Here is a 25,372-nt window from a genome sequence, read left to right as displayed (position 1 = left end):
ATTCAGCTGACGCTTTTATCCAAAGCGACTTACAATAAGTGCATTTCAACCATGAGGGTACAAAACCCAGAACAACAGGAATCAAGAAAATACAATTTCTTCAAAAAAGCCAAAGCGTTATTAGGTGTGACACACAACACGGCACTTGTGCTTCATTACACTAAAACCATGTCAGTTTCACTATTTTTAGTTTCATTTGTTCTAAGATCCACTCACCTTGTTTGTAGAGCAGAACCTTTCCTCCATAAAACTAGAAAATGTAAGATATATGAAGTCAAACAAATTTCCCAAACATGGTTGAAGTAACACGGTTCAAACAGCTTGTTAATTTCCAAAGCGAATGTGTTCAATTCTGCTGTACAGTTGTGTTTACAGTGCAAGCTAATAATTAGAGGGAGCATAACTACCATAGAAATAAGGAAAACATAGAGTTACTGGTCAATTTGAAAATCTGTCTGAGTGAGCTGTTTTTTTGTCGAGGATCCCATCCCCTTGCGTGCTTTGGAAAAGACACATTGAAAACTCATTGTTGCGCTTACCTTTCTTAAATGCAACGGTTTTTTTTGTTGTTGTTTTTTTTTTGTAAGAATGCAAGAGATCACCAATGCAGCAAGTTTAAAAAAAAAAAAAAAAAAAAGCTGAATGTTTCTTCGCACAGATGGACTGATGGGATTGGCTATGTGAGCAGTGCAGATATTGTAAATAATATATAAGCTCCAACATGTCAGCTGTTACATTTTTGCAACGCAAATGCCACAATCATACTCGCATTGTCTGAAAATATTTGTAGGTGTAGATGTGACCATGTCTGCCTCAGATGACATCTCACCTCACCTTTCCTATCACAACTACTGCTTTTATGTGCATGCTTGAAGAAAAATATCTGCGGAAGCACAATTAAAAAAAAAAAAGTACAGTAAAAAGCATTAAGCATGCTCGATTATGTCGGGAATAGATCCAGATGCACTCCACACAGGTTTTGGAGCTCAGAAACAGCATTGAGCTGTTAACCATTTTGAACCAAAATAGTTTTGGGTCAGCCAACAAACACACCCTTTACTCATCTATACCGTGACGTAAAACACTCTTGAACGCAGTAATTTGCCAGAGAGATGTAGATATAAATCTGACATCATTGCATCACGAATGCACCCTCTGCCACCACCATATATCATCTCTCTTGTTTGATGACTCATTTCTTTCTTCAGCCCTTTTCTTGGACTTTCTTTTCATGGCTCCTCTCTGCCTCTCTTCCTTTCTCCTCAGTGTTCTCTCTCTGTCTCTTGCTCAAGGAGAGAAATAGACAGAGTAACTGTTGTTTTTCTCCTGTCATTCAGATGGAAATTCTAATCTCCCTTTAAAAGAAAGTAAGAGAGGGCAAGTGGACGGGTGGTGGGGTGGTGGAGAGGAACACAAGGGAGTAGTGGGAAGGAAGGAAGAGGGGAAAGAAATTACGACAAGGATATTTACCTCGTTGTTTACAGAGAGACCGACTTGAAAGCATGGCTATATTTGCTTTTATTTTGAAAGTCATCAGAAGAACCAAAATTGACATTTTTACAAGATTTGCTTTCGATATCAAGAACTCCATTCCACATCATTCACTGCATATTTTTTCCATTGTTGTTTCTTTTACTAGTTTATTTGACCATTACTGACCACATGTAATTATACAGAGGACTTTCTCTTTGCTGTTACTAAAGGTTTTTAAGGATTATGTCACACAATAGTTGCTGTAAAAGATAATCTCTATGTGCATATAATTGTATTGTGTAAATAAATAGACATGGTGACATTGACACAATTGTGGGTCCGATATAGTCGCATCACTCCCTTAATTATTACTTTACTGAGACAGTCGTGTTTTGTGTACTTGGCTGTGTGAGGTTTCAACCGCAGCAGCTAAAGGAAAGAGTGAATGAACTGACTTGTGTGACGTGCTGAAACCTCGTTGTATCTTTTCTCTTCTTAGGTCCATCTCATCAATCCGTGGCGAGTTGGTACCGTATTTGGTGCGTAAGCAGTTTTCCAAAACAACCAACAGTCAGAAAATAAAGGACGATGCAGAGGATCAGACCCAGAGGAAGAATGACAGCTCTACGAACCATGGTTATTGTTTGCACTTAAACAACTTCTTGCATCAAAATCGGAGGAAAAACAACACTCAGTAGTCCCAGCACTATAACCTATTTCAATTTCTTTTGGATAATACCCGTGCACCATCAACTTAGAGAACATTTACAGTCGGCTTTTGTCTGAAGTGCACACCGAGTTCCACCTCATAACAAGTTGAGGAAATAGGGACAACACTGCCTATCCTACGCACGCAAACCTCCAATGACCACATTTCTGTGTCATTTCAACCTCCAACTCTGTTCTTCCTGCCTCTCTTTTACTGTCCAGAGCTCCTCATCTCATCACCGGACGATCCTCTCCTCCAGCTGGCCCAGGAGCGCTCCTGTTGGAATGACCACCGTGGTGACATGAGCGAGGCTTACCATGGAGGAAAGCTGCGCTGCTACGTTCACATTATGGACCAGGGCCTGTGCTGCCGTGTCAACACTCTAGCTGCTTACATAGAAGCAAACCGACTGGTGAGTCACACATCAGCCTTTTGTGCATTCACGGCACATTTTCACTCACTATACATGTGCTATAATTATATTGCACACTGTTTCTCTTTTTGTCTACCATTTTGTATAGTTTCTGCTTTTTTTTCTCAGCACAAAACTGTGTCTGCAGCAGCAGTACTTCGCTGAACATGAATGTTCATTCTTTACCTTGATATCTTAAGTTTTAACAAAAGCATCCTTACTCAGCATCGTGTACTCTTTTGATTGTTCTCCTCGTGGCCGAGTTGCATCAGACTGATTTCTAGTTTTTCAATCAATCGTTTTATTATTCCTGGATGTTTTTGGATCATATTTCCTTCCCTTCTTCTGTCTTGGCGCTGCAAAGGCTCAAAAGCTGTTTGAGGAGCCAGCAGTTCACACATCTGCTGTCATTTCTGAGAGATGTCAGGTAAATATAATCCCCACGCAGATAGTTATTCTTTTTTTTTTTTTTCCCATGTTTGAGACACCGTGTGTTTCCCTCTCAGTTTGCAGCTTTGTTAATTGTCCCTAATAAATGACACCTATCTTCACTGTCGCTTTTGTGTGTGTGTGTGTGTGTGTGTGTGTGTGTGTGTGTGTGTGTGTGTGTGTGTGTGTGTGTGTGTGTGTGTGTGTGTGTGTGTGTGTGTGTGTGTGTGTGTCTCTGTGTAAGTAATATTTGTGTTCTGCCCTCAGATGGGATCGGACAGCATCATTGGAGCTCATTGTCAGGTAGCAGATAAGACGTCCATAAAGAGGTCCACTATCGGAAACTCCACCACAGTAAAGGAGAAGGTCAAAGTCACCAACTCCATCATCATGCATGGGGTTACCATCGAGGAGGGGTGAGAACACACACATCTGTACACACACACACGAGCAAGCTAACACTTGTTGAGAACACTTTGAAGTGCTTTTGTGAACACAATTAAATATGAAAAAAAAAAAAATTCACCTTGAAGGCATGTTTATGAATTCAATGTTGGCATCCTCTCGCTTATTTGAAGTGCTCAGTCAGTACATGCATGCTGTGTGACAAACCAATGGTTAGTAAGTTAACATCTCAAATTAAAATTTAAAAAAAAAACAGCTTTAATCTCTGTTCATATTTTTATATTTCTACATAACTAGACATTTTTTAGAATCATTAATGTGCTGAGTCTTAACTATTAAAAAAAATGACCAAACTTTTCTTCTGTTGACACTGTTTGGTGTTTACCTATATAAGCAATGGTATGCCTTGTTCTAGGTGCTGCCATGTGCAAATAGTGTGTGTGTGGTGGGCAGATGCTTGTGTGTGTGTGTGTGTGTGTGTGTGTGTGTGTGTGTGTGTGTGTGTGTGTGTGTGTGTGTGTGTGTGTGTGTGTGTGTGTGTGTGTGTGTGTGTGTGTGTCCGTTGATAGGAGATGTAACAGGTTTTGTTTTCTGTGCTCTGTGAGGTCAAACAGGGATCGCTGAGTTAACAATGCATCTATTGGTGTGCAGCCAGCCAGAGACCGGTTCCAAACAAACACAAAGCTGCTGAAGTGAAACACACAACATCCATATATTTCATTTTGCCCCTAATTTACTCGCCTCTACCCAGTTTCCCACCGAGTGCCGAATTTATGGAATACCAAGAGGGTTTGAATGGTGTACTCCTGCTGTATTCACTAATAGCCAGTCTGGGCTAATATAGAGAATTCTCATGGGGAGTTAAGAAGCACTGAAATGATTAATTAATGAGTTTCATCAGTGTCAACCGATCTAAAGCCAACAATGTGTCTGTTTCCATTTTGATAATCTGTGAAGTCATTTATTAGGTTTCGCTGTTATTTTTCTTTGTTTTCAGTTTGACTGTCTTTGTTCTGAAAGGTTACAGCATGACTTTGTAATGAGTCGTTCAACAGCAGGTTGAAGTGGACATTTGTGGTTACATCTTCGCAAGTGGGATTCACTTTCCTGTTTCCATGTAGCACTGGTATAATGTGTTCTTGTTTGTTTCTGTGGCTGTTTGTTATTATCCCTTGACATAGTTTCCAACAGCAAAAAAAAGAAACTGCCAAAAGAAAGTGCTTAACATCTTACAAATGGGCTGCTTCTCTTTTTAGGAATCAACAAAGCAAATTGTTCTACTATTATTTTATTTTATTTTTTTACTGTATTTGAACTCCTTTTCAGTAGAAATATCACAGCAGGAACACCTCCACCTTGGTTGAGGAAACACAGAAGGTCAATGCAGAACATGGCAGATACTGTAAATACGATTTGACAAATAAACCCTGGTCGTGTCGGGATCCAACATGATGAGCAACGTTTAGGATTGGTCACAACTGTAGTAGCCAGTAGTTAAAGTGCAAAGAAGTGACTGCTTTGCTGCGACAAAGAGGGCTTGTGCAGAGAGCAACAGTAGCTACTGTAGAATTAGCATGTAGATTGATCTGTTCGGTCTCTTAGCCAGAAATCTTGGTGGAAAGAGAATCGTCTTGGCCTCAAGTCCAGGCTTTAATGCACTAATTCACAGGCTCCTTTTCTTTTATCTCAATTTCGTACTCCTCCCTCTCTTTTCTTTCCATCAAGGCCTCCACACCATCTCCTCTCTCTTTCTGTCTCTCGCCATCTCTTCTTAAGCCTTTCAGGGACCCCGGCCAGCCGGCATGGGGACCCTCATCGTGCCCATGTAGGTGCACGCACAAAGACATGGTATGAATGAGGGAGACAGGAGAAGGGAAGAAAGAAGCGAGGGGAAAGCAAGCTAGCACGCAAGAAAGAAATTGCAATTCTTTCTTTCCTGTCTTTGAGGACATAAGAAGGAAGGAGAAAGAAGGAAAGAAAGAGCCAGTATGAGGGGATTAGCAGACCCCAGCCATGTCGCAGAAACCCCTCGCATTTCTGGTTTCTTTGTTTGGAGCTGACCAGAGCTTGTTGACAAAGCGCTGCGTGTTTGGGAAGGGGGATAGTAGGGGTCAACTTTATAGGGGGGTTGGCACAGGAGGTGGTGTGTGTGTGTGTGTGTGTGTGTGTGTGTGTGTGTGTGTGTGTGTGTGTGTGTGTGTGTGTGTGTGTGTGTGTGTGTGTGTGTGTGTGATAGAGAAGGAGGATGGGAGGGGGGGGGGTCATGGCAAGGAGGAGCCCTGGTGTTAGTAATTAGTGGTGTTTCAGCTCCGCAGCTTCTTTGGTGGTCTCTCTCTCTCTCTCTCCCTCTCTCTAATGTTACAAAACTCTGAATCTTGTAATCTCCCATCACCAACTACCACCGCCACCTCCTAGGTAGTCACTTAAACACACACACACACACACACACACACACACACACACACACACACACACACACACACACACACACACACACACACACACACACACACACACACACACACACACACACTCACTCACACTCACACACTCTTTTCTCGCTCTCCCTCCAGGCCTAACCACCTGAATAGAATGGGCCAATACAAACCTGTCTGTGTGTGAGGTGCAGAGGGCCAAGTGTGTGTGCGTCACTGCCTGGGCAAGACCAACATGTGTTCTCCACTGGGCTTCCCGAGCTACTGACTGACACACACACACACACACACACACACACACACACACACACACACACACACACACACACACACACACACACACACACACACACACACACACACACACACACACACACACACACACACACGTATTCTATCCCACACACACTTTACACATACACGCCCTTCACGGTTAGTCGACGCAGGACACACAAGACTGTCTGTGTCTCTCTCCAAGAATTTTATGGTGATGGTTTGGCTGAATGTGAGCATGCACGGTGGGTTGGCACTGCCAGCTCAGGTGGGATTACAGCACAGGGCCAACAGCATCTGAACACACACACGCGCACACACACACACACACACACACACACGCGTGCACACAGTGTGTGCTGCTGTTAGTACTTAATATCTGCGCTAATGTCATCTCATTAGGGTCAGTTGATTGGATATTTTTGAGTTTTCAGAGCAGGTGTGAGAATCTCCGATGCGTCTGTCGGTGTAACCTTCGGTGTGGCACTCGGTGGTGGAAGTGAAGAAGCTCAGCAGCCAGCTGTGGGAGGTTGTGCCTGTACTGGGCAGCTCCCAGTGCTGTATGAATGTTCTTTGCTGTGTGTGCCGGTGTGTACATAAGGACCCAGAGAGCAAAGAGCTGGGTTGAAAAATAACCTTTTAACACTAATAAGGCACTGATTTACCCTTTGCAGGTGCTGAGGGGGTTCGGGAATCCATAAAAGGGATATTATTCTTGAGTGGCTGTAATTCATTCAACATTTTGTATTTTGAGGATAATTTAAGATGAAATATGCTTGATTTATCCCTGAAATGAACTGGCTTGTCTAATCTCAGAAACTATAGACTGTGCTGTATTCCAGTTCAGAAATGACCAATCAGTAACTAAATAACTAAAGTTTTCATTCATTAGTTGGAATGAAAACCTGCAGACTCTTTAGCTCTCAATGGTGCATGAATGGGCACCTCTGTAGAAATATAGTCAACAGCAGACATGTGAATTTATAAATATAATAAAACTCAAATTAATAGGATTTGTGTGTTTGATTTCCAGATGTAATATCCAGGGCAGCGTGATCTGCAGCAATGCTGTTATTGGCCGAGGAGCAGACCTTAAATACTGTCTGGTGGGAAATGGACAGCGGATTGAACCAGAGGGTGAGACCAACCAGCACAAACCCACGCACTCATCGAAAAAATGGCCACTAAAATGTTTTATTCCCACTTATTACTTTGCTCTGTTGATTTAGCGTCATATTTAATTTCTTCTCATTGGCACACAATGCTTCGCTCCCTCCCAATCATATTGCACAACCATATACTTGCAAATGTTCCCATTTTTTTTCAACACTGTTCACTCGTCACGGCTTCAAAGTTCACACTGATTCTTTGTTCTTGGGATATTAGATGGCTTCAATAAAGCTAAGATGTTGCATAAGGAGGAGTACAAACTCGGAGCTGAAAAAAAAATAACAGAAACATCTGACATTGTAACACCATCCAGAGCAGCAGCTTTCTATCAGCTTGTAATGTCCAGACTTTGTGTTGCAGCCCTTCTCTAGCTGACTCAGATAAGGTGTTAATGTATGTGTGTGGTATCCGTTTTGAAGTGCCAAGCGTTCGAGCCAACTAGGAAAGTTTCTTCATTCTGGAGTCTGATTTGTCCGAGATTTTTATTTTTTTATTTCCTTAATCCTCTTGTCCCCAAAGCTAGCTGTGTGTGTGTGTGTGTGTGTGTGTGTGTGTGTGTGTGTGTGTGTGTGCGTGTGCGTGTGTGTGTGTGCGTGCGCGTGTGTGTGTCTCACATTGATGGAGAGGTTAGAGAGCAGGGCCAGAACAGGACCACCCGGAATTCAACAGCAGCGGCCTCCAGCCACACACACTCTTGCATATAGAGAAAGAGAGAGCGAGCTCGGCTACCAGACTGAGCAGCCTAATTGAGTGAACAACAGGGTGCTCTAAGTAACAACAGTGTGAATTTGAGCTAAACTTGTCTAAAAATGTTGGAAACAGGCCTTTTGGAGCATCCAGTGAGCGAGCGCTGCAACAAATCTGATCTCGCGTCATCTTTTTTTTTTTTTTTTTTTTTTCCCCCATGTCGTCCAGTGGCTACGATGATGTTATTGAACACATAACTGTATCGACAAAGATCAGTCACACAACAGCAAAACTCTAGTCACTTTTTATATGAATCTTTGTCTCGTAATGTCTGTCTTGTTGTTTGTCTCACATAAAGGCATCTCACACACACACACACACACACACACACACACACACACACACACACACACACACACACACACACACACACACACACACACACACACACACACACACACACACGGGAGGTTTGTCTCTTTAATAGACACTTTAAAACACTATATACGGTGAACTGAAGTCAAATCTACTGAAATAGCCCAAAACTGCAAGTTTTTCCTCCAGATGCCTTTTAAATATAATCAGAATAAAACACTTTGATTCCATTATTAAGTAGAAACATAAATATCAGCATCAGCATTAATGGAATGAGCCAGCCATAGAGGTCCTTGAATCAGGGAATGGTTTGTTATTATAATAATTTGCCGCATTAACTTTTTGGCACATTTTGACATACATGTGGTAGCAATTAAGATCGATTAGAAATGAAGTGGTAAAAGACAAAAAAAAAAAAAAAAAACAGACCGAAACACTGATTTGATTTGTTTTTTGATTTTCCCAATTTTTTTTTGTCCTCATAATCTTGAACTGCATTACAAATCTGTTTGACCAGTGTCATGTGTCGGTAGAATACATTAATAGTCAACATGCATTCTTTTTTTACTTGAATAGATTTGAAATAATTAGTTGAAATTTGATTTTAAAAAGTGTTGTTCAAGTAGCCCCCCTCCCCCTCCCCCCCACACCCCCACCCTGTACTAAAAAAAAAAAAAAAATACTTCCACAGCGGTGAAAGAGTGGTCGACTCACTCGACCAGTCGGTCTGTTTATGCAGATAAGATCACAGATTGTTCTGTGATACTTCACTCCTACTTTCTCTCTCTTCTGCTTTGAATTGTAAGAAAGCGCGAGATTGCCTCTCGCCACCGATCTAGCTGGCTGACTGTCGGCTGCTAAAGACATTACACACCCACTCTGCTGCTGAAGCTGTTAGCAGCTAAGGACCACCCTGACAGTTAGACACGCACGCACACACACACACACACACACACACACACACACGCGCGAGCACACAGCACAGCACAGGCATACATCAGGTGTGGGTATTTAAAAGATACATACCTATCGTCTGGGCGGTTTATGATACTCGCATAAGCATGCATTAATACAGTAGCCGTACATAGACAGATACTACAGATAGACGCCACAGTCTTTCCACGTATTCCCACAGTCTCTTCAAGATAATGACGCGTTGCTCTGGTCTTAGGTTGCACTCAAGTAACATTTAAAGACAGGTTTATCGACATTTGGCCAGTTGCAAAGAAAAGAATCCAGAGTTGCGTTCAATATTTTCTGCCTTCAGATGTTAAGCGTTAGGACCGGCTCCTTGTATTTCTCTCTGTCCCAGCAGGAGGAATATCTATATACCGAACATATGGTGCTGGTACATCTACAAACCGTTAAGGACAAATCATGTGGCCAGAATTGTGTAACCTTTCCTCCCTTTTTTCCCTCTCCCGTCACTCCCTCTCCCGCTGTCCCATGCTCCATTTGTCCTCCCCTCCACACAGCAGAGGATAAGCTCGTTCTGAAAAACGAGATTCCTTCACACTAAAACCTGTCTTTGCGGATGGAACATAACTCTGCCACCGTTTGCTTTGGATCAGTACCGGTGCTCGGAGATGGAGGGAAAGAGAGATGCATGGAGGAGTCGTGGCTGCGCTCCTCGTGTTAAAACTAGCTTTTGGTTGAAAGAGATAGCAAAATATGGCAGCTCAGTTTCAAGCATCGTGGGTTTCTTTTTGTGAGGTTCAGGTAGCGGTCAAGGCGAACTAAGACCGATCTCATATCGTACGCTGGATGTTTTAGCCCATTAACTCCACTCCAGCCATTGTTTTCCATTCATTTTTATTATGGTATAAAAATTAAATATGCAGAAAATACTTAATAGGTTTTCCCATTTCTGTTAACTACTTGTTAGCTTTAACGTTTCGAACAGAAGAGATATTTCACTTCCTGCATCAGGTAGTTGAAGTTGCCTGCCAATTGCAATAAAAATAAAAATAAAAAAAACTCTCCTTGATCATTTATTTGAGTCTTTGACATTCAAGATTTGAAGGAACCCCCCCTCCCCCAACAACAATTTGTATTACTACAAACCACCACACTCTCCATCAGAATCTTCACCACATCCACGTCTGAGGATTTGTTTTTCTCCCGATTTAGTTTTCTGACTGCCTGTACTTAAAACGCTGTGTTGCTGTTTGGCACCCAGCTTTCACATTCTGCAGGCTATGATACAGTTGTTCAGCAGCATATGTGATTTGAAAGTCAAGATACTTTGTGAAATGACCTTTTAACAACGACCGGCAATTTCTTTCCAGTCATAACCGATCTGCCTTGAAAATATCCTGACTGAAAAGTGGCACTACATTTGTATTCCGTCCACGAATAACTGCAATTCATTTTCACCCCATATAATATTGCAGATGGCAGAATTGACGTTTTAACGATGACTGCACGGTGCAAGGGATGGAGGGTGTTTTCAAATTCACTTTCGCTGGTTTAGTTGCAGATAATCAGAGAGTAAGTGTGTGTGTGTGTGTGTGTGTGTGTGTGTGTGTGTGTGTGTGTGTGTGTGTGTGTGTGTGTGTGTGTGTGTGTGTGTGTGTGTGTGTGTGTGTGTGTGTGTGTGTGTGTGTGTGGGAAAGGTGTTTTTTAGGCGTAACTTGAAGTAAAGAGTGTCATCTTCCATTGGCTTTAAAAAGCCGGGTGCACTTGCTCCACAGCAGATGGTTATTGCAACGATGGATTTGCCAGGTTGAAGGAAAGAACACTTCTCTGCAGAGGGACCGGGTCTGCTCAGCCTGAGCAGAATAATGGAGACCATAATAATCTCGCGCGTTATCGTGTGTTTATTTTCCATCATTTGCATGTTTGTCCGCTGCTGCGAGCGTACGTGCGTTACGTACCTAACCCTAATCCATATTACACTTCTTACTAATGTGCCCTTGAAATGATAGAAACCACTGCGGCGATGACTGAAGACCAGGTCACTGCTTTTACGCTGCCTCAAGATAGCAATGCAGCCGATCACGCCTCATTTTTTTGTTAAAGCCAACACGTCCACAAGCGCTTTTGCGCGTTGCTTCGAGTCGTGTGCAAGATAAAGCTCCTCGTGTAGCAACATGCGTCGGTAAGAAATGATGATGGAGAATTGGTTAATTTGGTTCGCAACACGCTGGAACTTGTGCATCACACATTTTGATATTTAATAGGTTTTGGGAAGGTTTCATCGCCCTCAAGAGTCATACAGCTTTGTTTTCTCTTAGAAAAACATTTTAAAAAACAAACTTAGTGTGACTTTCAACCAGAAAAAGCACCACAGTTGGACTTGCAAAGACTTCTATTGACGTAATCTGTTTTTTCTTCTTTCATTTGTAAATGTCTCTCTCTGCTTCAGCTGAGCGGACTAACGAGGTCATCGTTGGAACAGACCAGCTGATGGAGATCTAACTTTCACAAAGGAGAGACGTCGCCTGGTTAACCAATCCAAGAGCAGCGAAAGACGGAGGACAACTAATTCCCCAGCTGACTGACCAATCGGAAGCCTGGACGCTGTTGACAGCTCTACACTGTTGTCGTAGGCCTTTTTGTACATCGTGTCCAAATAAACACAAGTCGGCTTAAAGTCATGACTCAGTATGTTGGTGTTTTTGTTCATTTGTTCGTTGTTCAGCATCTTTTACATATTTAACAAATCAGGGGTGTTGTTTGATTGTCAGTATGAGGTAGACCTTAGCAACCATGGCACCGCACTAGTTATTGTCAGATCATTACCGTCTCCTAACGTTGGGACTCAATTACTTAATTTCGCTGTTCCAGAGGGAGGAGCGCGGGCTCGTACACGTTTGAATGTTCATGGATGTTTACACATGCACACTGTGCAGCTTTGAAGACCAGAGATGGAGAGAAAAAGCAGTGGGAGGGGTGACCACAATGGCGTGGGGGGGGGGGGGTTAAGTTTATTTGTACACAAAAATGGTGTATGTGTAGGCCCCGGACCACCCAGCTTGATCCTGTATCAGTTAACACCGACACCCCGCCCTCACACACACACACACACACACACACACACACACACACACACACACACACACACACACACACACACACACACACACTCACGAACACAGCCGAGGAGGAAACTGACTCACGCCTGACTCCCTTTCTTTCTTTTTTCCCTCTCCTCTTCCCCTTTCTGCTCCCTTTGCTGTCGCAAGATTTATTGCATTCCCTCAGTCGAGTTTTCGTAAAATTACAGGTTTGAAGAGGATGAGGACGGGGATGTCTGCAGGGATGCTTTGCGTGTGCGTGTGCGTGTGAGATTTACTGTCCTCTGTTTCCCATTGTGTCTGTGGCCTCGCATGAGACATTAAGACTGTCTCTTGTGGCCGGATTATGTGATTTTGCTGCGTGTAGGAGAAAGATTATGATGTTGCGTTGTCTTCCCTCTTTACTGTATTTTAGACAGACTTGTTTGCTTATTAGTCCCCCTACGCTGACATGTTTTTAGAGTTACCCTTTCAAAAATAACGACGACAATTGATTCTTTGTACTTTATAATTGTTTATATTTCCAGTACTAAAATACATAGAATAAAGCATAAGTCACGAACCCTCAAAATGTTTGTATTCTCTAACACTTTGAAGTACAGCTTTCTGAAGGATTCTTGAGGATTATATTTTAAGATATAGCATCCTTTGAGCGGAAATCTCCTTTTGGCTGCACAGTTTCACTCTTAAAGAGGAACTTTACTGATTTTATACAGAGTGGCTTTATAGTATGTGTTAAAAATAAAAAATAACCCTGATGACGTTAACATGAAGTGACCAGATGAGTCAAACCAGACAGTATTCTATTCACACTAAATGCAGCTGATTTTTGAGAAAAGGCCACAAAGAAGCTGCTAAAAATGAATTGAGATGATCTTGGAAATACAAAACATGAGTATGAGTAACAACATTTTTTTTCCCTCTTAGGTTTTATAGTACCAAATACATATTCTATACTGACAGTTGAATATGCTGGGATTCGAACAAGTTTTATTGATGGGTAGCCCCATGAGACGAAGCATGTCGTTTTCGAGGCGGTCCAACAACGATGATGGTTAGTATGAAGTGGTTTGTAGTCTCACCTCGTAGCTCTTTGTAAAAAGAAAATTGAAATGCCGTCAACCTTTCTGATAACTTGAGTAGAGCATTTAATCTGACTTTCTCTCTCTCTCTCTCTCTCTCTCTCTCTCTCTCTCTCTCTCTCTCTCTCTCTCTCTCTCTCTCTCTCTCTCTCTCTCTCTCTCTCTCTCTCTCTCTCTCTCTCTCTCTCTCTCTCTCTCTCTCTCTCTCTCTCTCTCTCTCTCTCTCTCTCTCTCTCTCTCTCTCTCTCTCTCTCTCTCTCTCTCTCTTTCTCTGTATTGTAAACCAGGACAGATGAACCTAGGCTGGAGATTGTGATGCAAATCAAGGAGTCATTTTTCTTTTGATGAAATGGTATTCTTTATTTGGGCTTTTAGACCAAACCTCCTAATTGTCTTCTTCACACGGTGTTCACTACAGAAGTGGCTTCAGCCCACAGAATGAAATACTTACTATAGTTGAGTACTTTTCCATGTCCTTTGTCTTACCTATGTTCATTTTTCTGTGAGCAACCTCTGTCATATTTTAGTATTAATCTTTATACGCGGTGTTTCTTTGAAATGGCACAATTCATGACTTCATCCTTTCACCTACAGTTCTTGCAGTTGTATATCCAGATTGCTTTCCCTTTACCCCTTCAACTATTTCAGTCACATCGTGTACTTCTACTTGTCCAGATAAATATGTTCTCTTTTTACATCTTTCTATCGTCGTAGTTTTTTCTCGAAAATACAGTCATTTTTTTTTTTTTTTTTAAAGGGACTTGCTTTGGAAGCTCTATCCGTTTCATCACGTATCAGAAGTGACTACATGTTGTGGTGAAAGGTCACATTTGTTACCTGAGTTTTGAGCTAAAAACCATAAAACCAACAGTTATTAAGGTTCCCTTTTTCTCGGCTGTGTTAACCTTTCAGCAGTGTGACACTCTGACCTCTCTCTTTAACCATGATGAGACGTGGCAGCCGGGGCGTGTTTAGGTAGAGGTTTGTATATTTATACAAAGACTGCAGAGTTCCATCAATGCAACGCCACCGTGGCTGAACCCGCCTTCGAAGCACACATGTGCTTTGCTGGCGTATGTCCACATGTGTGGGCAGGCTTACCTGTGTAACAACCGTTGTTAATCCGCTGTCACGCAAACGAATCGGTGCCGTCCAAAACACCCTTGTGAGTGAATGCGAGCATGCAGCTACACAAATGTGCATGTTGGCTGTTGCAGATCAGGAGATGTCAAGACATAGTCCACATATCAGGCAGTCTGTTGGTCTTTGGTTTTGTAGCCTCGTGGAATTTTTTTTTTAACATCTTTATAGAAGATCTTCATGTAATTATGCGTCCCAAACAAATCCATGTAATGATAAAAGCTCTGATCTGTAAAATAAAACATTTGTATGCACAGATTATCATCAGTTGACCGTTTTGCTGGCAGCACATTTGTCCACAAGATTTGTTTTAACAGAGATGAAATCTGCCGTATTATTAAATAAGGTTTATATTTCAAGGCCAAAAATTGTTTGGGTCTGATTGTTGGGTGTGAGATGTGTACTTTTTTGGGTCTGTGTGCAGAGTGAATCATAAAGTTGTTGGAGGTCTGGAGTTCCACACACTGGTTTTCATCAGTTTTTTTCAGAGTCTGGGAAACGACTCAAATCTGGTTGGGGAAGATTCAAATAGCTGTCAACATTTGATGCTTTTAGTCAAGATAAATGCATTATTTGACACTTCTGGACATGCGGTAGTGACATGTTATGTGTCTTAAGTTCTTCCAAAACACAGATTTATGTAATAAAATATGTCTGTCTGGTCCTTTGTAGTTTAACGAGTTCGTTCACCCAAAGCACTAACAGCACATTGTCCCACTTACCTGTAGTGAAATGGAACAGCAAAGTTAAAGATTAATTTCATGGGCTAACTTCCCACCACTTGAATACAATGGAAGAAAAAAATATCAAATGGATGCAAACATTGTGCTCAAAGTGTCATTTTTTTTGCTCTGTTTTTCAGGAAGCAGTGTTCCAGTCACTCTTAATAATGCGAATGTATGACTGGCACCTTCTTTTATAGAAGCAGCTTTCTACTGAAGAAGATGTTGCAATGAGAAGTAAAGTCTGGATTATTCAGACTAAATTAGATCCAAGTTAGGAAGAAAATATTTGAGTTTCCTCAGCTTTAATTTATGAAAATGAGCACTGAAACACTCTTGTTTGACCTGCTGTGTTTCTTTTACTATATTCTTTTTCACCTGGAAGAAACAAACAACATTAAAACTTCTTAGGCCTGTCTGTGATTCAGTCATTACAACCTTTAATGGAGATCCCAAAGCTTCCAAAGATACCAAATATGTTGGAGCTGTGACGATCGCAAATAAAATTAATTATTTCATTAAGACATTCCGATCTGATGAATGTTGCAACTGAAGTTTTTTTTTCTTCTTTTTTTCAGTTTAAACATTAGCTTCAAGAAAGAGTTGGTACAAGTTTATAGGGAATTTACATTAGACATTCTGTGAGTCTCTCGTGTAAATTCTGTCTTAAAGCTGAATAAGGGTAAAAAAAAAAAAAATAATAAAAAAAAGAGGAAAACTTTGCTGACTTCTGAGACATCCACTGCCAATTCATGAAGTCTCTCTTTTGCTGCTGCTGAGCGCTAAAGGGGGAAATATAATATAAAGAACCACACTGCGAGACAGATGGATCGGATGTATGGTCGAGACAAATGTGTGATACATAGTTATACACAGATGCACGGAGAGGTGGGGTGGAGTTTGAGCTCTGCGTTGGGGGGGTTGGCTGAGTAGATGGGTGGCTTCATGGCTTGAGGGCTGATTGTGGGTGAGCAAGAGACAGACAGAGAGAGAGAGACAGAGAGAGAGAGAGAGAGAGCAGGCCACCCAAGTGGCAGTCAGTCAGAAACCTGCGTGTGTTTGCTGCTGACCCCTACACATTAGCACAACACTTCCTCAATTTGTCTTCTGTGTTCTCTGACCACAAATGAATTTCCTCCCTCCCTTTTTTTTTTTTTTTTTTTTTTCCACACACTACCTTTCAAGATGCCACCACCCCACCACCCCACACACACACCCCCACCCCACCCCACACACACACACCCCACCAGCACCAAACACACACATACAGACACACTAACACCACCCCATCTCTAAAATAAACGACTGAATATATATACGCACACACAAACACCCTTTTTTACAAGCTTTAGATGGAAGAGTTGCTTATGTTGCTTAGCCAACAAAGAGTGTGTGGAGACAAAGATTCCCTGTATGGGATAACAACCTCGGTGACATGTCTTAGACACACACACACACACACACACACACACACACACACACACACACACACACACACACACACACACACACACACACACACACACACACACACACTATAAGCCAGATATTGCTGTCTGTCACTGTGGAGCCACCCGGCTAATTACCTCAACATTGAGTGGGTGGTTAATTGGGATCAGTAAAATCACAGTAATAATCAAAGCATTGACCTGCTTTCCACCCTCAGGTGCTCTTTTCTTTCTAATCTCATTAGTCAGTGTTTATAACATCTACAGCTGGACCTACAAACAGACAGGCTGTTTCAAATCATTTAAATCGGCCTCAAACTTTCAATTAACTTTTGCTGCACTGTAATTTTACTGCACTCACTCCCACTTAAAACCCCTTAATTCGGTTCAATTTCACATCAAAGCTGCAAAATGAGCTCAGAAACACAGAGGAAATGTTTAAAATGTAGCGACTACTGCAGTGTAAGCTGTTCGAGATGTTATTCCTGTTTGATATACACAAGTCTTAAGGTGATATTTGCATGTCAGGACGCAGTTGTTTGTTGGCTCAAAATCTTTAGATGGGAGCTTTTCTGATGAGCAACAATAGTGCCGCCCTGTTTTGTGAAAAACTTCAGCCATGTTTGCTCACATAGACATCCATGTGCACGCTCACTCTTGCGAGGCTCTGTGCTATATTTTAAAGCTGCAGGTCTGAGTTTGCATTACCACCACCTGCTAGCTGCGTCTGACAATACCTCTGTTACAACCTCACAAACAAAGACTTAAAGAAAAGTGTGTTTCTCTTTCTCTCTCTGTGTTCTGTGTGTTTTCCCCCAGAAAGGCAACCATTCATTACGATGACAAAGGGGTAAAGAAATGCATTATCATAATTAATCTTGTGTGAGACCGTGGGTGGCAGCTTCGACTCTGCTCTCAGACTGACAGAGGTGCTCAATGCAGAAAGTGTCTCTTTGCCACCGGGCAACTTTGTGCCTTTTCACTGATATCTGGGAAACTTGTGTAAATTATAGACTAGTAAAACTGAAATACCTCTCATGGGGTTTCCCAACAAAAAGTGACTTCGTACATTTTAAATCAAACTCTTGACATGAAACTGTTGAATAACTGAACTGTACAGTTTTTTTTTTTTTTTTTTTTTTTAGTTTGCCACTCTTAGTGTCTTTTAAAGAGCTTTATTTTTCTATTTGACTGACCCATAGCCAAATATGTTGTTTGTTTGTCATTAAAAGAATTTGTTAATTTTATAAGACTTGACCTGAAATGTGTTTATGATTCTTCAGGGATTTATTTATGTCTCCGTTTTGTTTTTTTAAGAGCAAGATGTGATGTTCTGTTGCTTTATGCTTTGAAGAGGTTTGCATGATAGATGTATTGTAAATTGGCCTCGCACATATAAAAGTATACACAGTGTTATGAAAGGGTAAAAAATTATTATCATCACATCCACTCAATACCCCTCCTGATTGCTTAGTGTTTGTATAATTGGACTGTGGCCTTTAACTTTAAACCAGACCTTTAAAAAATAATTTCTTTATGCAGTTTTCTACATAAAGTAGCCTCAGTTTGGTCGATAGCTGGACGAGCTCATTGAGCTCATCACATACAGCTACTGTAACTGGTCTAAACTGCATGTACAGTATATAGCTAACTGGTCAGCATGCTGAATTCAGGAGATTTCTCTGCAACACAATACGGACGTCTTTGACAAAATGTTACCACTTTTACTTCTTCCCACTCTGTGGATAATTTTAGTTAACTTTTGAATGATTTAGTCACCTCTAAAATCAGATAGAGGATGGCTTTAAAAGATAACTTTTACTTATACTGAAGGAAAAAATATGATTTTCATGTCAGTTCCATATAATCTGTATGGATTTTCAGAAGAAACAGCAACATTTACCATCTTTCAGTATACTATAAAGTGTTTTAGGATCACTCATGTATTGTAGGCATTCTCATTGCCATATCAAATCAGCTAAGTTACTCTTTTGGGACTTCGTTTCAAGTAAAAGATCCACTTCTTTCAGTTTCCCATAACTCTCAAACGATAGTACAGCTTTGTGAACCATATCAAGCCCTCACTCTTTCCTTGGATGACTATATTTACACCAGTTTGTTGTTGTAGCTTTTTTGCTGGCTATTAGCAGAACTTCTGTTGGGTTTAACTGTCTCTTTCTTGTAAACTCCCCTCTGCCTTTACTTATTTCTCATGAGAAAAACAGGAGAAATGCGGTAGTGAGCCGCCTCGCAGCCTCCGTCTTAAAAAATAAACACTTTCTGGGCCTGAACACCCAGCGTTTCTGCTGTTATGAGACGGCTGAGTGCTAGACCAGTTCCGTAGCTCTGCCTATAGCACATACAGAACCCCGGACGGACAGCCAGCCATGCATGGATGAACGGCTGGATGGATGGAGTCACTGGGGAGAGATGAAATGGAGTAATGGAGACAGGGGGGGGGGAGAGAGGGAAGTGCAGGACTAGAGTACCAGATGAAACAGTGGAAGGTGTTAAGAAAAAAATCTGATAGAAACAGAAGAGTAGAGGAGACACAAGTCGGGAAGATGATACAGGGGAGATGATTAAAACAGGAAGAAGGGACAAAGGACGTGCAGAGGTGAAGGAAGGAGAGAGAGGGCTTGGGCGGTTTGTGTTTGGAGGCCGGGGAGGTGTGATGGCAGATATCTGCACAGCGCATGGTCATCTCAGATGGTTTATTTATCCAAGGCCTCCAGACCAGGCCTCGGACCTCCCTGAGTTTGTTAGGCTTGAAGGGGCCCCCTACCACACAACCCAATTCCTCACATTCCACATTAGCTCCCATTTCCAGCTGCCTGTTTCCCTCCACCACTCAACCCGACCCAACCCAGTCCAGGCAAACCGTACCCAGTTCCAGCAAAGTGGAAAAACAGGCCGGCCAGTGCCACCCTGGAAACGTGAGTGGGTTATGGAGAGCGTACGTTCACCACCATTTGGACAGATGGATGAGTCGGTGTATCAGTGAACTTCTGCGGAGAGTAGTGGTAAATGAGACCTGGACAGCAATATCCCATGATCCTGCATGTCAAGTCAATAGATACGCTAATACAGGCAGTAAATATATCCTGTTTTTTTTTCTAAATAATGGCTCTGCAACAGAACAACAAGACTTCAGTTTTATCTCTTTTAGACATTTAAGACTCCAAAAATGAGCAAACTTGCGTAAGATCTAATCCTAAAACATAATATCACCCATTTCTGTCCACACTCATTTATGTACAACGAAGAAGCAGAACTAAGACGTTACGTGTGTGTGGTTTTGAAAATCTTAAATCTTCCATCATTGAGTTCGTTAATTGACAGTGAGAATTAATGAATGATTAATTCATGATAAAAGACAGTTTTAAAGTTAATAAATAATGAGGAAGCTTTTTAAAATAGTTACTTTCCAAATTCATCTTAAGTTATTAATTGTTTTGTCAGTTGAGCTGGGCACAAGAGTTTCAGGGGTATATGATAAAACAATTTGTTGCTACACTTGATCATTTGTTTGCGATTAGAACTATTACTGTTTGTAGTTGTAGCAGCGGCAGTAATCAATTCTATATCCAGAGTCTTTTAAATGATTGTCGAGGAAGTGATATTGAAAGAGGGAAAAGGCCTAAATTTTGTGATAAATCACATAAGTTAGCTCGTATTGGACCCTGCTGTTTTGGATGCTTGTCCGAAATTTAAAAAAAATAAGCGTGGCGTGTTCATGAAATAGTCTTTTTCTTTTTGGCACTTTTACACATATTTCATGTCACACTATATGTTTTGTCTTAAAAAAAAATACTGCTGCCTTTTAGATGCTGTACAATAGTTACCCCACAGATGTTTACATACACGCTCGTGTAAAACATTGTGACTACCATACCAAAAACGTATTAACATCTATGATAGAAGCTGTAATTATTTAGTCTGCGCCTTTAAAATGTTTCATTTATAAGTCTCCAACATTCAAAACCCCACATCCGTACCCATACCGCTAAACCCACCATAAACATTGCAGATCATTTATAAATTGTACCATTTCCAACCTATTTGCTTTGGTACTGCAAGAAAAATGTGGAAATGCTTTTGAAAAAAAACGTCAAAAAAACAGAGATGATCCTAAATTGACATAAAATTAATTTCAGACAGAGTACGCAATTTGCAATTTAGTTTTAGGTAAATAAGAAGTCTGTATGTAAGTATCTTATTATTATTACACAGATAAATATGGCTCCTCGCATAACTTTTTTGTTTGCTTATGGCATTATAGTTGCAAAAGTGAAAACTTGACAGTATCTTTTCATTATGCTTTTTCTGTCTGTATGATGCACCACCCGGCACATACGATCCAACCCCTGTGATATATCATTACCACGAATCCTCTTCTCCCTCTCCTCCCTCTCTTGGTGTAGATGTCATGTAAACAGTGGTGACAGACATAACAGCTCAGCAGCAAGCTGTGACACTGATCAAACCCGCCCTGACTTCACATGTCGCAGCTCATAGCGCCATCTCGTCCATCGGAATTGCTTTACGTCAGCTTCAGATTGTTTTACAGTCACCCGAAGGGGCCTCAAATTAGCACCAGCCACCTGACAAATGTTCCACACGGCGGCACAGGTTGGTGTTTAGGTGGAGAACGACTGTTTAATTTGGTGAAGTGTTTGTTCTTCACCCCCATACAGTCATGAGTAGGGCCAGTGGGGGGCACACATTAGAAAAACCATCAAGACACCCCTAACTTGTTTTTTTTTTTTTTTTTCAAGAGATGAGAGCAGTATCTTTCTTTCTTTCTTTCTTTCTTTCTTTCTTTCTTTCTTTCTTTCTTTCTTTCTTTCTTTCTTTCTTTCTTTCTTTCTCTCTTTCTTTCTTTCTCTCTCTTTCTCTTTCTCTCTCCTCTCTCTCTCTCTCTCTCTCCCTCCCTCCCTCTCTCCCTCTCTCCCTCTCTTCCTTTTTTTTCTTTGAGCTCATGAAATCATACAGGTCAAGAAATGGAGATAATGCTGTCACTGAACCACACTGAATCGATGAAAAAGACGCATTGTAAATATGCAATTCTTCCAGTTGTTTAAGCATGATTTTACAGGAGTGTGAGGTTATACAGTATGTAAGAAGGCCTATTAACCTACTTTTAGAAGCTTTTGGCCACAAGAGATGAGGTTACAGCTGTTAGAGCTAAGGACCTACACGCTACGCACTTCTTCACACACACACAGCTGCCTATGACAAACTGCACTCACAGCAAAGCCTCCAGAGGGTAAAAAATGTCTTCTTTGGGTGTTCTGTAACAAATGTGGGGCTCGAACATGAGATGTCCTGGAGTGATATGAAAAGTGTTGAAAGATCTGTAATTCCCCCACACAAAAAAAATTAATCACACGTTTACATTCTCCTCTAAAAAAGAAGAAAAAAAAAAAGGGGAATTAACTTTTCTTTTTTTTTTTTCTTTTACCGATTGGCCTTAGCTGATGAAACAGAAAAGCACGCAAAATTGTGTGCGTGCATGACTGTCACTGTTATATCAATAGATGGCATGTGCGATTGCGTCTACAAACTGGAGGGCCAGGCCACTGGGAATAATGTTCAGAGAGCAAGTGAGTCGGGCAGGCAGCAAGCTGTGACCGTGAGTGTGCGCGCGCGCGCGCATGTATGTGTGCGTATGCGCGCGCGGCTGTGCAGAGTTTATTGAAAGAGTTCCTCTCTCCCTCCCTCCCTCCCCACCCCACCCCTCCCCGTCCTCCTCCCCTCCCCTCCCCTCCCTCCAGCCCAGGCAGCAGCAGCCTGGGTGGTCCCCCTCTCTCTCCACTTTGGTGAGCTGTTGCTTAGCAGCTAATAATAGGCGATGTTTGCAAAGTAATTTGCCTCTTCCTTGGCCAATGGGAGCCGGAGCACTTTTCCATCAAACCTCCCTTTTCAGGATTTGCCGAGAGGCGAACTTCTCCAAATGTTACCGCTACGAGATCGGAGTTAGACTTGACACGGACGGCTCAGACATAGGCTACTACTACTACTACTACTACTACTACTACTACTACTACAGCTACTACTACTCCTCTCTGAGACGTCGTTTCACAAACTATCGGGACGAATGAAGACTGAAGGATCTATACGGATTTCGGCGCATAATGTTGGGATGGAGTTTCGAGACTTGTTTGGCTCCAGGGAAGACTAGAAAACGTTCTTCTAATTTGTCGCCGGCGGTGCTGGATGCGCTCCACTTCTATGTTGGATTATTGTCGCTTTTTCTGAACTCGCACCGATTCTGCGTCGCTTCGCTCTGCGTCCCGTTCACCCTCTTTGGACTATGGCCTCGGACCGCGGGGTCCCTGGGGTCGACGTCTTTGGAGATTTACCCCCGAGTTATACGCGCTCCCAACCGCCTGCGAACCCAGACCTACTCCGGAGACCCAGCTACTGCCACGCTGCTTTCGCACTTAAACAGATCTCAAAGGTGATACAATTGCTCGCAGTCTAGAGTGGACTTGCTGTGAAGGCAGCTTTCATTCAGTCGGCAAATGTGAATGAGAAGTCTTCAAAGGCAGCTTTTTATTTAGCCGCTATCTAATCGTGATTTGAGGGCGCATGTGGGAATGTCGGGTAGACTGAAGCAGCGGCTCCCAAACTGGGGTCCGGGGACCACCGGGGCTCCCTGAGGGAGACGACAGCGAAACCAGGATTAGTGCAGTTTAACTGTTTAACATTTAAGAGAGTAACATAGAAAGTGTCATAAGAGATTGATTTCGAGATAAATACTTTATAGTTACTGGGACAATATAAGTCTGAGCTTGCGTGACAGTTTGGGAACCCTTTGGAATAAAGTGATAACAACGTAACAATCTTCTTGTTTGGCAGCATGTTAACATTGCTGTTTATTTGAATGGACCTCGGCTTCTCATTCATTTGTGTTGTTAAAGCAACCGTGAGGCAGTGAGTGAGGGCTTGTTCTCATATCCCGGCCGTGTTGTGCGTGTTTTTTGGCTTTGTTGCAGCCAGCGGAGAGCGCACTGCTGGCCCGGGGTCTGTTTGGAAATGTGGTGGGTCCTGTAAAGGAATTCACTGATTGAGTTTGATCTGACAAAGCATCTTTGGACCGCCCGGATGCTTGGACGTGTTTCAGCACTGCTGAGAGAAACCACAACACCAGAGCAATGTCCTCTGCAGCAGTGACATTTGTGGCACAGGGACAGTGGTTCACACCAAAGTATAGACAGACAGTTGTATTGAAAAAAGATAAGAAAAAAATATAGAATGCAGAAAGCACAGTGTATTATGTATCAGCAGAAACTGTATTTGTAAACAATTGTAGTTGTGGGGTGTATTCGTTTTCTGTCATGCAGACGTGTAATGATAAAACAAAAGTTAGGCAGATTACTAATGTTATTTTCTAATAGTAGATCGCTTACAGATGTAACTGTGTATTGTTTACTCAGCATGGACCAGAGTTTAAAGTGTCTAACATAGACGCCTTTTCAGTAAGACAGTACAGATTTAAAATCTGTGATCTTAACTTTCAATGTTACTGTAACCTCTCTTAAGTCATGGTCATTTCTGTATGAAAATGATGCTTGGTCAGCTCTTATTTATCTTTTGTAAAGTCAAAATGTAAATCCAATAGGAAACCTTCTCTCCAAATAAGCTTGTTATTAACAAAACTTCTCGCCACCTCTGTGCCATTTAAAATCTTAAATGTGGGGTGTCAGCGGAGATCTTCTCTGGACTGAGATCAGGCGATGGACTTGAAGTCAGGAGTCAGCATACACAGATCGGAACAGAATGAAATCTGTGGGTAGCGTGTTAGCACCTTAACCTGGCTCCATTTTAAACAAAGTGTCATGCTATTTTATGCAAATATTTCTTCCGTATGTCTCATCAAATGTCTTGGCTGTCACTGTGCTCTTCACATCTGGCTTAAGTCTTTACACTAGAGTCACAGACAAAGATACAAGATGTGGAACCTGCCTTTTTGGACATTTGGGCAGCGATACATTGTTCATTTGGTAACATAATATTAACGATGATGTTCTTTTCTCGCCCTCTCTCCTGCTTCCAGGGTAAGGCTGTAGGTCAGAAAGCTCCTCTGTGGGTCCGGGCGAGGTTCCAGGCCTTCCTGTTCTCTCTGGGCTGCCACATCCAGAGGCACTGTGGGAAGGTCCTCTTTATTGGACTCTTAGTATTCGGGGCTCTGTCTGTGGGACTCCGAGTCGCAGCCATCGAAACGAACATTGAACAGCTATGGGTGGAAGGTGAGTTTAAGATACTTGATACTTTGATACAGTGTGTTGCTCAGTCTTGTAGTGTTTGTGTCAGTTGTGAAGCAGCAACACAAACACTTAATTTAATCTGTTCAGTTTGCACCAGTGTCTGGTGTTGTCACTGATTCTGCAGGTAAACCTTCATTCTGTGAGTTCACTGGACTTTAAGGTTCAGAAAGCTCAGCTCACAGTCATAGTTCTTTCCCACTGGTTCAACCAGACTTTGAATGACAATAGTGGCTGGTGGGAAGATGCAGGGTGGCCATGTTAGTGTCATCACAGTGCCATGGGAGGGCACTAGGTGTTCAGTGACAGACTGGCTTGCCTGG

At 42.0% G+C, this 25,372-nt stretch overlaps 3 protein-coding genes across 3 annotated transcripts in view; 2 read left to right on the top strand and 1 right to left on the bottom strand.

Moving 5' to 3' along the window:
* eif2b3 (eukaryotic translation initiation factor 2B, subunit 3 gamma) overlaps positions 1–11,977 on the top strand; it is a 30,828-nt gene extending 18,851 nt beyond the window's left edge. Inside the window, exons 7-12 of the mRNA XM_069718366.1 lie at positions 1,973–2,109; positions 2,404–2,594; positions 2,959–3,021; positions 3,291–3,439; positions 7,170–7,273; positions 11,736–11,977. Of these exons, the coding sequence (XP_069574467.1) occupies positions 1,973–2,109; positions 2,404–2,594; positions 2,959–3,021; positions 3,291–3,439; positions 7,170–7,273; positions 11,736–11,788 (697 nt within the window). The 3' untranslated portion in view covers positions 11,789–11,977. The remainder of the gene's footprint in view (positions 1–1,972; positions 2,110–2,403; positions 2,595–2,958; positions 3,022–3,290; positions 3,440–7,169; positions 7,274–11,735) is intronic.
* The window catches only part of tnn (tenascin N), a 169,000-nt gene extending 146,764 nt beyond the window's left edge, over positions 1–22,236 (bottom strand). Inside the window, exon 1 of the mRNA XM_069718332.1 lies at positions 22,220–22,236. The gene's annotated coding sequence lies outside the window, so the exon portion shown is untranslated. The remainder of the gene's footprint in view (positions 1–22,219) is intronic.
* A 519-nt stretch (positions 22,237–22,755) lies between these two features.
* ptch2 (patched 2) overlaps positions 22,756–25,372 on the top strand; it is a 31,028-nt gene continuing 28,411 nt past the window's right edge. The window contains exons 1-2 of the mRNA XM_069718364.1: positions 22,756–23,242; positions 24,842–25,034. Of these exons, the coding sequence (XP_069574465.1) occupies positions 23,096–23,242; positions 24,842–25,034 (340 nt within the window). The 5' untranslated portion in view covers positions 22,756–23,095. The remainder of the gene's footprint in view (positions 23,243–24,841; positions 25,035–25,372) is intronic.

The sequence above is a fragment of the Brachyistius frenatus genome, unplaced genomic scaffold (assembly GCF_029030835.1).
Source record: "Brachyistius frenatus isolate BFR_SWC_R1_liver_20210118 unplaced genomic scaffold, ASM2903083v1 Contig_190, whole genome shotgun sequence".
NCBI lineage: Eukaryota > Metazoa > Chordata > Actinopteri > Embiotocidae > Brachyistius > Brachyistius frenatus.
The sequence above is the reverse complement of the archived record's forward strand: the minus strand, read 5'-3'. Positions and strand labels throughout refer to the sequence as shown.